General features: G+C 46.5%; 1 protein-coding gene across 1 annotated transcript in view; it reads left to right on the top strand.

Annotated features, from left to right (window-relative positions):
- The window catches only part of prkd1 (protein kinase D1), a 575,159-nt gene that overhangs the window by 498,201 nt on the left and 61,262 nt on the right, over window positions 1–15,696 (top strand). Inside the window, exon 8 of the mRNA XM_072484262.1 lies at window positions 11,005–11,128. Within this exon, the coding sequence (XP_072340363.1) occupies window positions 11,005–11,128 (124 nt within the window). The remainder of the gene's footprint in view (window positions 1–11,004; window positions 11,129–15,696) is intronic.

Here is a 15,696-nt window from a genome sequence, read left to right on the forward strand (position 1 = left end):
TTAGTACGAGACTATCAGTGTACTGTTTTGTCAGTTTTAGCACGGACTACCAGTGTACTGTTTTGTCAGTTTTAGCACGGACTATCAGTGTACTGTTTTGTCAGGTTTTCGCACGGGACTATCAGTGTACTGTTTTGTCAGTTTTTATCACGAGACTAACAGTGTACTGTTTTGTCAGGTTTTAGCACGGGACTATCAGTGTACTGTTTTGTCAGGTTTTAGCACGGGACTGTCAGTGTATTGTTTTGTCAGGTTTTAGCACGGGACTATCAGTGTTATGTTTTGTCAGGCTTTGTTCATCATGGCTGGGGACTTTAATAAGGCTAAGGTCAAAAGCGTACAACTATAATAACCAGAGTTAACTATTATAGCCATAATAACTGTTGTGTTGGGTGCTCTGGATCCGTGGAACACATGCAGGTCACCAACACTTGAAATAGTGCAACACTATTTTATTGAGTCATTAACTGTTTAACATACTGTCACTGTGGGTTAACACGATGCTAGCTTTAACTAAAGACCTTTGCCTTGTCCTAACCAGTCGATGCACTCAGCACATGGTGAATGTCTGTGCTGCAGGCTGTAAGCATTGTCCTACAAGCAAGCTGCAGCTCGAATGAGCGGAAACTCTGATGCCCCCTGTCTTTATAGTGCGTGTACTCTAACTGGTGATTGGCTGCAGTGTTGTGTGTGTTGATTGGTCTTGCTGTGTGTCCATCAGTGTGTGTGTCTGCACCATGATATACTGGTGTATATTATGACAATAACTAAATACTATACTAAGTTACCACCAACATGTCACCTATTCAACCAGAGGGCCAAATATCCTGGACCACTGCTACACAAATATCAAACGTGCCTACTGCCCGATCGCCCGCCCACACTATGGCAAATCTGACCACAAATCTGCTCCCGGCTTATCACCAAAAACTGAAGCGGGAGAATCCATCAAAGAAAGTAGTGCATTGTTGGTCTGACGAATCGGATGGTCTCCTACGGGACTGCTTAGAGTCAGTGGACTGGTCAGTATTTAAAAACTCTGCAACCAGCCTGAACGAGTACGCCACTACAGTAACTGACTTCATTCCTAAGTGTGTAGAAGACTGTGTGCCAAAGAAGCAAATCCGCGTGTTTCCCAACCGGAACACTGGATGAACAGGGATATCCACTGCTTGCTGAAGTCTAGGTCTGAGGCGTTCAAGTCAGGCGAACCTGACCTCTACAAGAAAGCCAGATATGATCTAAAGAAATCCATCAAAGATGCCAAAAGACAGTACCGGACCAAGCTTGAGGCTCAGGCTAGCCACACGGATCCCCGCCGTCTATGGCAAGATCTGCAAGACATAACGGGCTACAAGATGAAGGCATGTAAAGTCGCCGGCTCCAGCGCACCTCTCTCTGATGAGCTCAAAGCATTCGATGCACGCTTTGAGCAAGAGGTCAACAAGAGCAGCCGTCCACCCCAGAAACCTCGGATGAACTTGTATCTGAGGTCACCATTACAGACGTCAGAGCAGCCTTCTCGAAGGTCAACCCACGGAAAGCCACTGGCCCTGATGGGGTACCCGGACGAGCACTCAGGTCTTGCGCGGATCAGCTGGCGGGGGTATTCGCAGACATCTTCAACCTCTCTTCACAATAATCTGAGGTCCCTAACTGCTTCAAGAAGACGACCATCATCCCTGGACCAATGTAAAGCCAAGCAACGTGCCTTAATGACTATCGTCCAGTGGCTTTGACATCCATCAATATGAAGTGCTTCGAAAGGTTAGTCATGGCACGAATCGACTCCAGCCTCCCGGATTGCCTTGATCCACTACAGTTCGCCTACCGCTGCAACAGGTCCACAGCAGACGCCATCTCCCTGGCCCTGCACGTAACCCTGGAATACCTAGATAACAACGACACGTATGTCAGACTCCTATTTGTTGACTACAGCTCAGCCTTCAAAACCATTATTCCTAAGAAACTCATCTCTAAACTCCGTGGCCTTGGCCTCAGCTCCTCCCTCTGCGACTGGATCCTTTACTTCCTAACCCACAGGCCACAATCAGTAAGGATAAGCAACAACACCTCCTCCAAGATCATCCTCAACACCACACGTTGTGTTCTCAGCCCCCTACTATCTTCCTTGTACACCTATGATTGTGTGGCCAAATTCTCCTCCAACTCGATTTTCAAATTTGCTGATGACACCACAGTAGTGGGTCGGATGTCAAAGAATGACGAGACAGAGTACAGGAATGAGATAGAGAATCTGGTGATAATCTGGTGAGCCGATAATCTCTCCCTCAATGTCAACAAAACAAAGGAGATTGTCATTGAATTCAGGCAGCGTAGTGCAGAACATGCCCCGTCTACATCAATGGGAATGAAGTAGAAAGGGTCGAGAGCTTCAAGTTTTTAGGTGTCCAGATCACCAACAGCCTGTCCTGGTCCCCCCATTCCGACTCTATAGTTAAGAAAGCCCACCAACGACTTTACTTTCTTAGAAGACTAAGGATCTTTGGCATGTCAGCTACAGCCCTCACCAACCTTTACAGATGCACCATAGAAAGCATTCTTTCTGGTTGTATCACAGCTTGGTATGGATCCTGTTCTGCCAAAGACCGCAGGGAACTACAAAAGTTTGTGAATGTTGTCCAGTCCATCACGCAAACCAGCCTCCCATCCATTGACTCTGTCTACAATTCCCACTGCCTCAGAAAGGCAGCCAGCATAATTAAGGACCCCACGCACCCCGGACATACTCTCTTCCACCTTCTTCCTTCAGAAAAAAGATACAAAAGTTTGAAGTCACGTACCAACCGACTCAAGAACAGCTTCTTCCCTGCTGCCATCAGACTTTTGAATGGACCAACCTCGTATTAAGTTGATCTTTTCTCTACACTCTAGCTATGACTGTAACATTATGTTCTGCAGACTCTTCTTCCCTATGTACGGTATGCGTTGTCTGTCCAGCATGCAAGAAACAATATATTTCACTGTATTCTAATACATGTGACAGTAATAAATCAGGTCAAATCAAATCAAAGGCTGTTTTGTCAGGTTTTAGCAATGGGACTACCAGCATACTGTTTTGTCAAATTTTACCGTTGGGACTACTGGCGCTGCCCAAACAACAAACCGTGCCGGTTGGATGATGCCAAGGTTTTCAATTCGCCAAAGTTCGCCTTCGATTTTCGCCAGCAGTGCATAGGGGACAGGGCAGGCCCGGATGTACATGGTTTGGGCCCTTGGGTCCACATATATTTTGGCCACGGCCGCCTTACTTTTGCCCAGACCTTCCTGGAATATTTCTGGGTGTTCCTCAAAACTTCTTCAGTGTTTCCCTCCCTACCCCCTCCTCTAACCAAAAAAAACCCAACCATTGTAAAGATCAAGAGGAAGGCTCGAGGGCAGGTAGAAGTAGAAAGAAGTTGAACCGTGACGTCACAGCCTGCAGGTAAGGGATTGGCTGCTGACTGGTAAGTAGTTTTTTTTTTCTTTTCCCTCAGGTGTTATCGTGCGGGGCACAGAGGTTGCTGAGTGAGTGCCTGCTGAGAAGGGTAGTGAATAACAGGTAAGCTCTTTCTTTCTTTTTCTTTTTTTATCTAGAGGGGATGGCAGGGAAGGTAGTGCAATGTTCCTCCTGCAGAATGTTTGAGGTGAGGGACGCCGTCAGTGTCCCTGCTGATTTCATCTGTGGGAAGTGCACCCATCTCCAGCTCCTCAGAAACCGCATTAGGGAACTGGAGCTAGAGCTGGATGAACTTCGGATCATTCGGGAGGCAGAGGTGGTGATAGGTCGAAGCTTCAGGATTTGTAGTTGCTCCGAAGAATAAAAATAGATGGGTGACGGTGAGAGGGGCTGGGAGGAAGCAGTCAATACAGGGATCCCCTGTGGTCGTTCCCCTTAGTAACAAGTATACCGCTTTGGATACTGTTGGGGGGGTGGGACTTATCAGGGATAAGCCATGGGGTACAGGTCTCTGGCACAGAGTCTGTCCCTGTTGCTCAGAAGGGAAGGGGGGAGAGGAGTAGAGCATTAGTCATTGGAGACTCCATAGATAGGGGGATAGATAGGAGATTCTGTGGGAACGGGAGAGACTCGCGGTTGGTGTGTTGCCGCCCAGGTGCCAGGGTCCATGATGTCTCGGATCGTCTTTTCGGGATCCTTAAGGGGGAGGGGGAGCAGCCCCAAGTCGTGGTCCACATAGGTACCAGCGACATAGGTAGGAAAAGGGATAGGGATATAAGGCAGGAATTCCGGGAGCTAGGGTGGAAACTTATATCTAGGACAGAGTTATTATTTCTGGGTTGTTACCCGTGCCACGTGATAGTGAGACGAGGAATAGGGAGAGAGAGGAGTTGAACACATGGCTACAGGGATGGTGCAGGAGGGAGGGTTTCAGATTTCTGGATAATTGGGGCGCATTCTGGGGTCGGCGGGACCTCTACAAATGGGATGGTCTACACCTGAACCAGAGGGGTACCAATATCCTGGGGGGGAAATTTACTAATGCTCTTTGGGAGGGTTTAAACTAGTTCAGCAGGACTAGGGAACCTGAATTGTAGCTCCAGTATACAGGAGGTTGAGAGTAGTGAGGTCATGACTAAGGTTTCAAAGTTGCAGGAGTGTACAGGCAGGCAGGAAGGTGGTTTAAAGTGTGTCTTCTTCAATGCCAGGAGCATCCGGAATAAGGTGGGTGAACCTGCGGCATGGGTTGGTACCTGGGACTTCGATGTTGTGGCCATTTCGGAGACATGGATAGAGCAGGGACAGGAATGGTTGTTGCAGGTGCCGGGGTTTAGATATTTCAGTAAGCTCAGGGAAGGTGGTAAAAGAGGGGGAGGGGTGGCATTGTTAGTCAAGGACAGTATTACGGTGGCAGAAAGGACGTTTGATGAGGACTCGTCTGCTGAGGTAGTGAGGGCTGAGGTTAGAAACAGGAAAGGAGAGGTCACTCTGTTAGGGTATTTCTATAGGCCTCCGAAAAGTTCTAGAGATGTAGAGGAAAGGATTGCAAAGATGATTCTGGATAGGAGCGAAAGCAACAGGGTCGTTGTTATGGGGAACTTTAACTTTCCAAATATTGACTGGAAACGCTGTAGTTCGAATACTTTCGATGGGTCCATTTTTGTCCAATGTGTGCAGGAGGGTTTCCTGACACAGTATGTAGCTAGGCCAAAGAGAGGCGAGGCCATATTGGATTTGGTACTGGGTAATGAACCAGGACAGGTGTTAGATTTGGAGGTAGGTGAGCACTTTGGTGATGGTGACCATAATTCGATTGCATTTACTTTAGTGATGGAAAGGGATAGGTATATACCGCAGGGCAAGAGTTACATCTGGGGGAAAGGCAATTATGATGCGATGAGGCATGACTTAGCATGCATCGGATGGAGAGGAAAATTGCAGGGGATGGGCACAATGGAAATGTGTAACTTGTTCAAGGAACAGCTACTGCGTGTCCTTGATAAGTATGTACCTGTCAGGCAGGGAGGAAGTGATCGAGCAAGGGAACCATGGTTTACTAAAGCAGTCGAAACACTTGTCAAGAGGAAGAAGGAGGCTTATGTAAAGATGAGACATGAAGGTTCAGTTAGGGCGCTCGAGAGTTACAAGTTAGCTAGGAAGGACCTAAAGAGAGAGCTAAGAAGAGCCAGGAGGGGACATGAGAAGTCTTTAGCTGGTAGGATCAAGGATAACCCTAAAGCGTTCTATAGATATGTCAGGAATAAACGAATGACTAGGGCACGAGTAGGGCCAGTCAAGGACAGTAGTGGGAAGTTGTGCTTGGAGTCCGAAGAGATAGGAGAGGAGCTAAATGAATATTTTTCGTCAGTATTCACACAGGAAAAAGACAATGTTGTTGAGGAGAATACTGAGATTCAGGCTACTAGACTAGAAGGGCTTGAGGTTCATAAGGAGGAGGTGTTAGCAATTCTGGAAAGTGTGAAAATAGACAAGTCCCCTGGGCTGGATGGGATTTGTCCTAGGATTCTCTGGGAAGCTGGGGAGGAGATTGCAGAGCCTTTGGCTTTGATCTTTAAGTCATCTTTGTCTACAGGAATAGTGCCAGAAGACTGGAGGATAGCAAATGTTGTCCCCTTGTTCAAGAAGGGGAGTAGAGACAACCCCGGTAACTATAGACCAGTGAGCCTTACTTCTGTTGTGGGCAAAGTCTTGGAAAGGATTATAAGAGATAGAAAGGAATAATTTGATTAGACATAGTCAACACAGTTTTGTGAAGGGTAGGTCGTGCCTCACAAACCTTATTGAGTTCTTTGAGAAGGTGACCAAACAGGTGGATGAGGGTAAAGCAGTTGATGTGGTGTGTATGGATTTCAGTAAAACGTTTGATAAGGTTCCCCACGGTAGGCTACTGCAGAAAATATGGAGGCATGGGATTCAGGGTGATTTAGCAGTTTGGATCAGAAATTGGCTAGCTGGAAGAAGACAAAGGGTGGTGGTTGATGGGAAATGTTCAGACTGGAGTCTAGTTACTGATGGTGTACCACAAGGATCTGTTTTGGGGCCACTGCTGTTTGTCATTTTTGTAAATGACCTTGAGGAGGGCCTAGAAGGATGGGTGAGTAAATTTGCAGATGACACTAAAGTCGCTGGAGTTGTGGACAGCGCGGAAGGATGTTACAAGTTACAGAGGGATATAGATAAGCTGCAGCGCTGGGCTGAGAGATGGCGAATGGAGTTTAATGCAGAAACGTGTGAGGTGATTCATTTTGGAAGGAATAACAGGTAGACAGAGCACTGGGCTAATGGTAAGATTCTTGGCAGTGTGGATGAGCAGAGAGATCTCGGTGTCCATGTACATAGATCCCTGAAAGTTGCCACCCAGGTTGAGAGGGTTGTTAAGAAGGCGTACGGTGTGGTAGCTTTTATTGGTAGAGGGATTGAGTTTCGGAGCCATGAGGTCATGTTGCTGCTGTACAAAGCTCTGGTGCGGCCGCATTTGGAGTATTGCGTGCAATTCTGGTCGCCGCATTATAGGAAGGATGTGGAAGCATTGGAAAGGGTGCAGAGGAGATTTACCAGAATGTTGCCTGGTATGGAGGGAAGATCTTATGAGGAAAGGCTGAGGGACTTGAGGCTGTTTTCGTTAGAGAGAAGAAGGTTAAGAGGTGACTTAATTGAGGCATACAAGATGATCGGAGGATTGAATAGGGCGGACGGTGAGAGCCTTTTTCCTCGGATGGTGATGTCTAGCACGAGGGGACATAGCTTTAAATTGAGGGGCGATAGATATAAGACAGATGTCAGAGATAGGTTCTTTACTCAGATAGTAGTAAGGGTGTGGAATGCCCTGCCTGCAACAGTAGTGGACCCGCCAACACTAAGGGCATTCAAAATGTCATTGGATAGACATATAGATGATAAGGGAATAGTGTAGATGGGCTTTCGAGTGGTTTCACAGGTCGGTGCAACATTGAGGGCCGAAGGGCCTGTACTGCACTGTAATCTTCTATGTTCTATGTTCTAAAACTTCGTAAAGTCTTCCAGTGCCCATCAGCTGCCAGTCCAACAAGAGACGTAGTAGCTAGTCACAGCCCAGCAGACTCAGTCTGAGGCCCTTCACTATTATTATGGCTATGGGTTCCCCCATATAGGTCACTAGCCTTGCCTCGGCGTCCCACAAACTGAGGAAGCCCAGTCCTGATTCTCTCCAAGGTCTGCCTCCCTATTACCGAAACTGCAGCCTCTGTGTCCAACTCCATGTCTAGCCGGTGTCCGTTTGCCTGGAAGGGAACCTGATGGGACAATTTGTGACGAGGTGATGCAATTCAATTGCATACATTCCTCACCAACAGGTTGTTCTAAGAGAGGGTCTGGGTCTGGGCTGACATCTCCCTCGGGTAGGGTGATGAGGTTGCTGACTGACCTGTGGTTTCCTATCCATGTGATTTTGCTAGCCACAAGTGCCGCACCACCTTGTGTCATCCTCCATCGATTGCGGGAGATGTGCCGCCTGGCTGTAATGATCCTTGGCCAACGGGCCTGGTCCCAGCGGTGTTCCGAGGGTCCAGTCCTAGGTGACACTGTGTGCCGGAATAGGTGCATCCTACGCTGTTTACCTCCATCCCTGACATCACCAGGAGTTCCGGGACTCCCTTCTCTGCTCTCTCCCATGAGGAGGAGAACTCAACGGCTTTTCTTTTACGCCCACCAGCGGCTCAACCAGAAATTTTCACTGGTTCGCCATATTATTTGCCTTGCGTACAAGGCAGTCCCATAACATCTCGAGTAAGGATGGCCCATAGTCGCAAAACTCTGCTAATTTGCATAGTTGCACCAAAAAGTCAGCCACGGGCTCCCCTGGGGTCTTCTCGGCCTTATTAAATTGGTGCCTCTGTACGATAATTGACGGCTTGGGGTCGGAGTGGTCTGCCACGAGCACCACTACCTCTTCCAATGTCTTGGAGCTTCACTCTTTATATCGCTGAAAGTGGGGACCCCAAAGTTGGTCAGAAGAATTACGGTCTGACGATCATCCCCCATGATAGCGTTTATCTTAAAAATCCTGGATTCACCTGAGGAATGAGCAGTGCTCCAAAAGCTAGTGATTCGATACAAACCTGTTGGACTTTAACCTGGTGTTGTAAGACTTCTTACTGTCCTTTGTGAAGAGAGGTGGCTGTGCTCCAAATGGCTGGCAGGGCCAACTGTGGTCTGCTTTATCCTCATCGCCAATTTGGTAGTCAAGGAGGAATCCAGGAAGGAGAGTCAAAGAACAGTTTATTACCAAAACTAAAGTATTTACAAGTGCAGTCCTAGTCGCAGTAGGGACTACTCTGCAATTGGGCTCCAACCTGGGATGGCTTTTATGGCAATGAATTAACGAGCCTGATGATGGACCTCTGCCCCTCAGTGAGGGAGCTCGTACTTCATAAGGCTCAGGGGGGAGACTAATCTGGACATTCTCATGGGTTGTAACAAACATCTTTAATTCTAACAGTTTAATCATGACAGATGTTAAGCTAACCGGTCGATAGTTTCCTGCTTTCTATTTCCCTCCCTTTTTGAATAACATTTTGAAACATTTGCTATCTTCCAATTTAATCCTCCCTGAATCTAGGTATCTTGGAAAATTAAAATCAATGCATCAACTATCTCATTCGTCACTTACTTCAAGCCACTAGGATGAAATCCATCCAGACCCGGGGATTTGTCAACCCACAGACCCAACAATTTGTTCAATACCACTTCCCTGGTGATTATAATTTTCCTGAAATCCTCACTCCCTTCCATTTCCTGACTTACGGCTATTTCTGGGATGTTACTTATGACCTCTATAGTGAAGTAAGATGCAAAATACCTGTTTCGTTCTTCTGCCATCGCCCCAGCCGTCATTACCAATTCCCCAGACGCCTTTCTATAAGATCAATTCTCACATTATGAACTCTTGTTTAGATATCCATACAAATTTGTCCTGTCCATCATTATATTGATGGCTATTCTATTCTTTATGCTAGATTTTCCCTCCTTATCAGTCTTGTAATTTTTAATATTCTTTTCAATCTTCTGTCCTGCCACTTGTCTTTGTGCAAGTATATAAATTTAATTATCACACTGAGAATCGGCAATCACACTGAGCGACAGAACTCATGCTGAGTCGAAGTGTTATCATGAGAGAAGCAAGAGGAAGCAAGGAGTTAATGTCCTCTTCACATGTTGACCAGTTGTCTCTTCCAGCCATCCCTCTCGAAGCCCGTAATGCTTGCTCATTTTCATCACATAATCAAGAGGACTTGACTAAGCTTGAAATTGAAACTCCCCAATTAGAATAAGTTTTTCACTGTCATTGGGCTGCAGGAATTCGCACCCTGTGATAATAAAATGTCAACATAGCTACCCACATTAGAATTGACCTCTGAACATTTTAATAATTTGTTCCTTCGTTGTGGGTCGTTCTGTAAAAGGATGCATTTAGTATTCATCTATAGGTTCCCTGAGAGGTGCTGGTGGGTTAGGGTTACCTTATTGAAACCTTGCAGTACTAATGGTGATGTTGAGTTGATAATGTTCTGAGGGAATTCCAAGATAATGGCCCAGTGAGAATGAAGGAAGGATGATACATACCCATGTCAGAAAGGGGTGTAACTTTGAGGGGATTTTGGTATTGATGGTGTTTCCACAACATTTCTGCTCTTATCCTTGATGGGCCCACATTTATGTCGAATTAAGTTTTGTGAGTTGCTGTAGGGTGTCTTGTGGATTGCACAGACTGCAACCACAATGCACCAGTGATGATGGGGTTGAATGTTGAGTTCAGTGGTACTGCCAGCAATGACTGAACATTCAATATTATCTGCATGTAGATGCAACTTATTGCACTTTTGTCACACATAATACAACTATATGGCGAAAAGCACCTGCTATACACTCCACACTGGAGTTTGCGACACAACACTTAGTTGACTGGGTTTCAGTGAGCCCAGAAGATGAACTAATAAACCTGAACTAGTGCAAACTGTACCCAGACAGTTGAGCAGACCTGGAAGCAAAAGAGAGGCTGCCGTTGGCTGTCCTCGCCAGACAGAAACATGCAAATCAAACAAGCGTGTTACAGGACCAACTCTCCGTAGCATCATCCCAGGCAACCGTGGGCCAATACACCTGCCCTGTAATGTACTTAGGTTAAAAAGTGCATCATCAATTTACAATCATCCCAGGCAACCGTGGGCCAATACTCCTGCTCTGTAATGTACTTAGGTTAAAAAGTGCATCATCAATTTACAATCAATGGAATTGTCAAGGAAAATTTTAAAGTGGCAAGTACCAACTGAGTTACCAGAGGAGCTCTTGAATAGCATCTTCATTAAATTTTCATCTACCTTTTTTAAAATAGCTAATTGAAGAGTGTTATTTTAAAATAAAATACACCAGAAGTTCAAAGAGGTCCAATGGATCTTGTTCCAGTCCAGAAGTGGTAGCATTAGCTCACCCCTCAAAATGTTCCAAAATTCTAAATGATTGATATTTTGCTGTTTTTCTCTTTTAAGCCCTTCCGCAAGTAATAACATTCCTTTGATGAGAGTGGTACAGTCTGTTAAACACACAAAGAAGAGAAGTAGTACTGTACAGAAGGAGGGTTGGATGGTTCACTTCACCAGCAAGGACACTCTGGTAAGAAGATTTGTATTCAGACCTGTCAGATATGTTGGTTGTTGACATGCAACAGTATGTTTAAATTCTATGAAAGATGCATTTGTTCAAAGTAATCTCATTTTCCTACTGATGCTAATGGCCTGGACTTTGATTCCCTTACACCCTCCTTCTCAATCGTCACTCCCCAATCCCTAAATTTATTTGGTTACAAAGATAGAGTTTTGGTTTCATTGTTTACTGAGGTACCCTGGCAACACAATTAAAAGCTCACACTCCCAACAAGTTCCAGCGCAAGCGTATTTGGAACTGGTGGGCACAGAGAAAGTAAGAGGGCCTACCTCAGCTACAGCCTGCCTCCAGTCTGTTCAAATCATGAAATAAGATTTACTCCAACTTACGTATTGAAATGCTTCCACCGTTATTATGAAACAGCAATGCTGATAATTTATTTATTTAACAACAAAATAGCCCAACAGTACAGAGAATGAGACTGATTCAGGTAAACAAAGTAAGTACCTCCCCAGATAAAACTTACAGAGTTAAAATACTTCCTTTCATCGGTATCAAGTCTGTTTTACCAGTACCGATAAACTCAAATACAGGTTGCCATTTTTAACTCAATATTGACACCGGCTAATAGTGATAAACTACGTAGGTTTCATAGAAAAAGAATCCCAAAGCTTGACTCTGTGGCATAAAATTGTACTCTCAGCACATTGCCATTACCACCTATTATCCTGCAAGATATTTGGGTAGAAATCTACTATCTGTGGAACGGCCCAACCACAAGGTGATAGAATAGGTAACCGTGAACTTACCCACTTTGGCAGGAAGAATGAAAAAGCAGTTTACTATTTAAATGGAGAAAGATTGCGGAGCTCGATGGCACAGAGGGATCTGGATGTCCTGCTCCATGAATCATAAAACATTAGTATGCAGGTGCAGCAAGTGATTAGGAAGACAAATAGACTGTTGCCATTTATTGCAAGAAGAAAGCAATATAAAAGTAGGGAAGTCCAGCTCCAACTGTACAGGGCCTTGGTGAGACCACGGGCGGTATTCTCCGACCCCCCGCCAGGTCGGAGAATCGCCGGGGGCTGACGCGAATCCCGCCCCTGCCGGCTGCCGAATTCGGCAGGGACGGGAACCGGATATTCGGCGGGGGCGGGAATCGGGCCGCGCCAATCGGCGCCCCCCCCCCGGCGATTCTCCGGCCCGCGATGGGCTGAAGTCCTGCTGCTAGAATGCCAGTGAGAATCAAACCATCTCTCTTACCGGCGGGACTAGGTGGCACGGGCGGGCTCAGTGGCGCGGGGCGATCTGGCCCCAGTGGGTGCCCCATGGTGGCCTGGCCCGCGATCGGGACCCACCAATCCGCGGGCGGGCCTGTGCCATGGGGGCACTGTTTTCCCTCCGCCTCGGCCACGGCCTTCACCATGGCCGACGCGTAAGAGACCCCCTCCCCGCGCGCATGCGTGGGGATGACGCAGCAGCCGCTGACGCACCCGCGCATGCGCGGACTTCCGCCAGCCGCCGAAGTCCTTTCGGCCCCGGCTGGCGTGGAGCCAAATGCCTTTCCCGCCGGCTGGCAGCGCGCCAACCACTCCGGCGTGGGGCTAGTCCCTCAAGATGAGTGCTTGGTCCCTAAAGGTGCAGAGAAATCCGCACCTTTGGGGCAGCCCGACGTTGGAGTGGTTCCCGCCGGGACCTCCCCCGCCCCGCCGGGTAGGGGAGAATCCCGGCCCACATCTGGGATACCATGTGCAGTTTGGGTCTCCTTATTTAAATAAAGATATAATTTCAGAGAAGATTCATACAAACATACAAAATAGGAGCAGAAGTTCCCTCAAACCTGATCCGCCATTTTATAAGATTAATCTGTTTTTTGTTTCAAGTTCTACATTTCTACCTACCCGCAATAACCTTTGTCCCCTTGCCTAACAAGAATCTATCTACCTCTGACTTAAAAAATATTCAGTGACACTGTGTCCACTGCCTTCTGAGGCAGAGAATTCCAAAGTAGCACAATCCTCTGAAAGAAAAAGTTCTCCTCATCTCTGTCTTAAAAAGGTGACCCCTCATTTTAAAACCATGCCCCTTAGTTCTAGAGTCATCCACAAGAGGAAGCATCCTTTTCACACCCACCTTGTCAAGACCCTTCAGGATCGTATTTACTTCAATCAAGTCACCCCTCAATCTTCTAAACTCCAGAGGAAACAAGCCCAGTCTTTCCAACCTTTCCTCATAAGACAACCTGCTCATTCCAGGTATCAATCTAGTAAACCTCGTCTGAACCATTCCCAACACATTTACATCCTTCCTGAAATAAGAAAACCAAAACAGCACATAGTATTCGAGATGTGGCCTCACCAATGTCCTGTATAACTGAATCATAACATCCTTACTTTTATGTTCAATTCCTCTCATAATAAAAGATAGTCAATTAATTATTTGCTGTACCTACCACTAACTTTTTGTGACTCATGCGCGAGAACACCTAGATACCTCTGCACCTTGGAATTTTGCAACCGCTCTCCATTTAAGGAATACTCGGTTTTTTAAATTCTTTTTGCCGAAGGGAACAACTTCACATTTCCCACATTATACTCCATCTGCCAGATTTTTGCCCACACACTCAAGCTATCTATATCCATCTGCAAGCTCCTTGTGTCCTCTTCACAACATACTTTCCTAGCTATCTTTGTGACATATGTAAATTTAACTACTATGCTTCACTCCCCTCATCTAATACATTGATATAAATTGTAAAATGTTGAGGCTCCAACACAGACCCGCTGGTGGGTTCCACTTGTCAAATCCTGCCAATCAGAAAAAGACTCTGTTTACTGCCAATCAGTCAACCTTCGGTCCATTCTGCAGCATAAACAGAAAATGCTGGACAATCTCAGCAGGCCTAACAGCATTTATGGAAAGAGAAGGGAGCTAACTTTTAGAGTCTAGATGACTCTTTGTCAATTCATGTTAATATGTTATCCTCGCCAGTGTTTGCGTAGGTTTCGCCCCCCACAACCCAAAAAATGTGCAGGGTAGGTGGATTGGCCACGCTAAAATTGTCCCTTAATTGGAAAAGAAATGAATTGGGTACTCTAAATTTTTTTTTAAAAAATATGTTATCCTCTACACCACAAACTTTTATTTTCCTGGTATGAAGGCATTTTCTTTTTTTTGTAAAACATTTTGTTAAGGTATTTAAAATTTTATAATAAGAACAGTAAACAGTACAAATACAGATATAAACATAGTGCATAAACCATCTCCATTCCTAAAAAATCCCACCTACCCGAAACAGAAAATAGCATAACTCCCCTTCTTTTTCTTATTGCCTCTGCTGACATTTAGTTTACCCCGAAGAAGTCGACAAGCGGCTGCCACCTCCGGACGAACCCTAGCATTGATCCTCTTAAGGCGAACTTAATTTTCTCATGTCTGAGAAACCCGGACATGTCGCTAACCCAGATCTCAGATTTCGGGGACTTCGAGTCCCTCCATGCAAGCAATATCCGTCTCCGGGCTACCAAGGAGGCAAAGGCCAAGTCGTCAGCCTCTCTCACCCCCTGGACTCCCGGATCTTCCGACACTCCAAAAATCTCCAACTCCGGACTAGGCACCACCCTTGTTTTTAGCACCGTGGACATGACCTCTGCAAATCCCTGCCAGAATCCTCTAATCTTCGGACATGCCCAGAACATGTGGACATAGTTTGCTGGCCCTCCTGCACATCTCACACACCTGTCCTCTATCCCAAAAAACGTGCTCATCCGGACCACCGTCATATGTCCCCGGTGAACGACCTTGAATTGTATCAGGCTGAGCCTGGCACATGAGGACGTGATGACTCTACTCAAAGCATCCTCCCACAGACCCGCCTCTATCTCCCCCTCAGCTCCTCTTCCCATTTGCACGTTAGCTCCTCTATCTGAGTTACCTCCAACTCCATGAGTTCTTTACAGATATCCGAGACCTTCCCCTCTCCCACTCCCGTTCTAGAAACTACCCTATCCTGTATCCCCCGTGGCAGTAGGAGCGGGAAGGTCGAAATCTGCCTTCGCAAAAATTCCCGTGTCTGCAGATATCTAAACTCATTCCCTCTCGGCAATTCAAATTTTCTCCTCTAATTCCTCCAAACAGTGAAGGCTCCCATCTAAGAATAAACCTCCCATCCTCTCGATTCCTGCTCTCTGCCATCTCTGAAACCCCCCATCTAGCCTCCCCGGAACAAACCGATGATTGTTACAAATTGGAGCCAAGACCGATGCTCCTTCCACTCTCATATGTTTCCTCCACTGCTCCCAGACACTCAGGGCCGCCACTACCATCGGGCTTGTGGAGTACCAGGCTGGTGAGAACGGCAGAGGTGCCGTTATCAATGCCCCAGACTTGTGTCCTTGCAAGATGCCGCCTCCAATCGCTCCCACACCAACCACCCCCACTACCCACTTCCTAATCATGGCTATGTTTGCCGCCCTGCAGTAGTTACTAAAGTTCGGCAGCGCCAACCCACACTCCCCCCGACTACGCTCCAGGAGCACTTTTTATACTCGCCCACACAAAACCAGAAATCACCT

The sequence above is a fragment of the Scyliorhinus torazame genome, chromosome 2, assembly GCF_047496885.1.
Source record: "Scyliorhinus torazame isolate Kashiwa2021f chromosome 2, sScyTor2.1, whole genome shotgun sequence".
Lineage (NCBI taxonomy): Eukaryota > Metazoa > Chordata > Chondrichthyes > Carcharhiniformes > Scyliorhinidae > Scyliorhinus > Scyliorhinus torazame.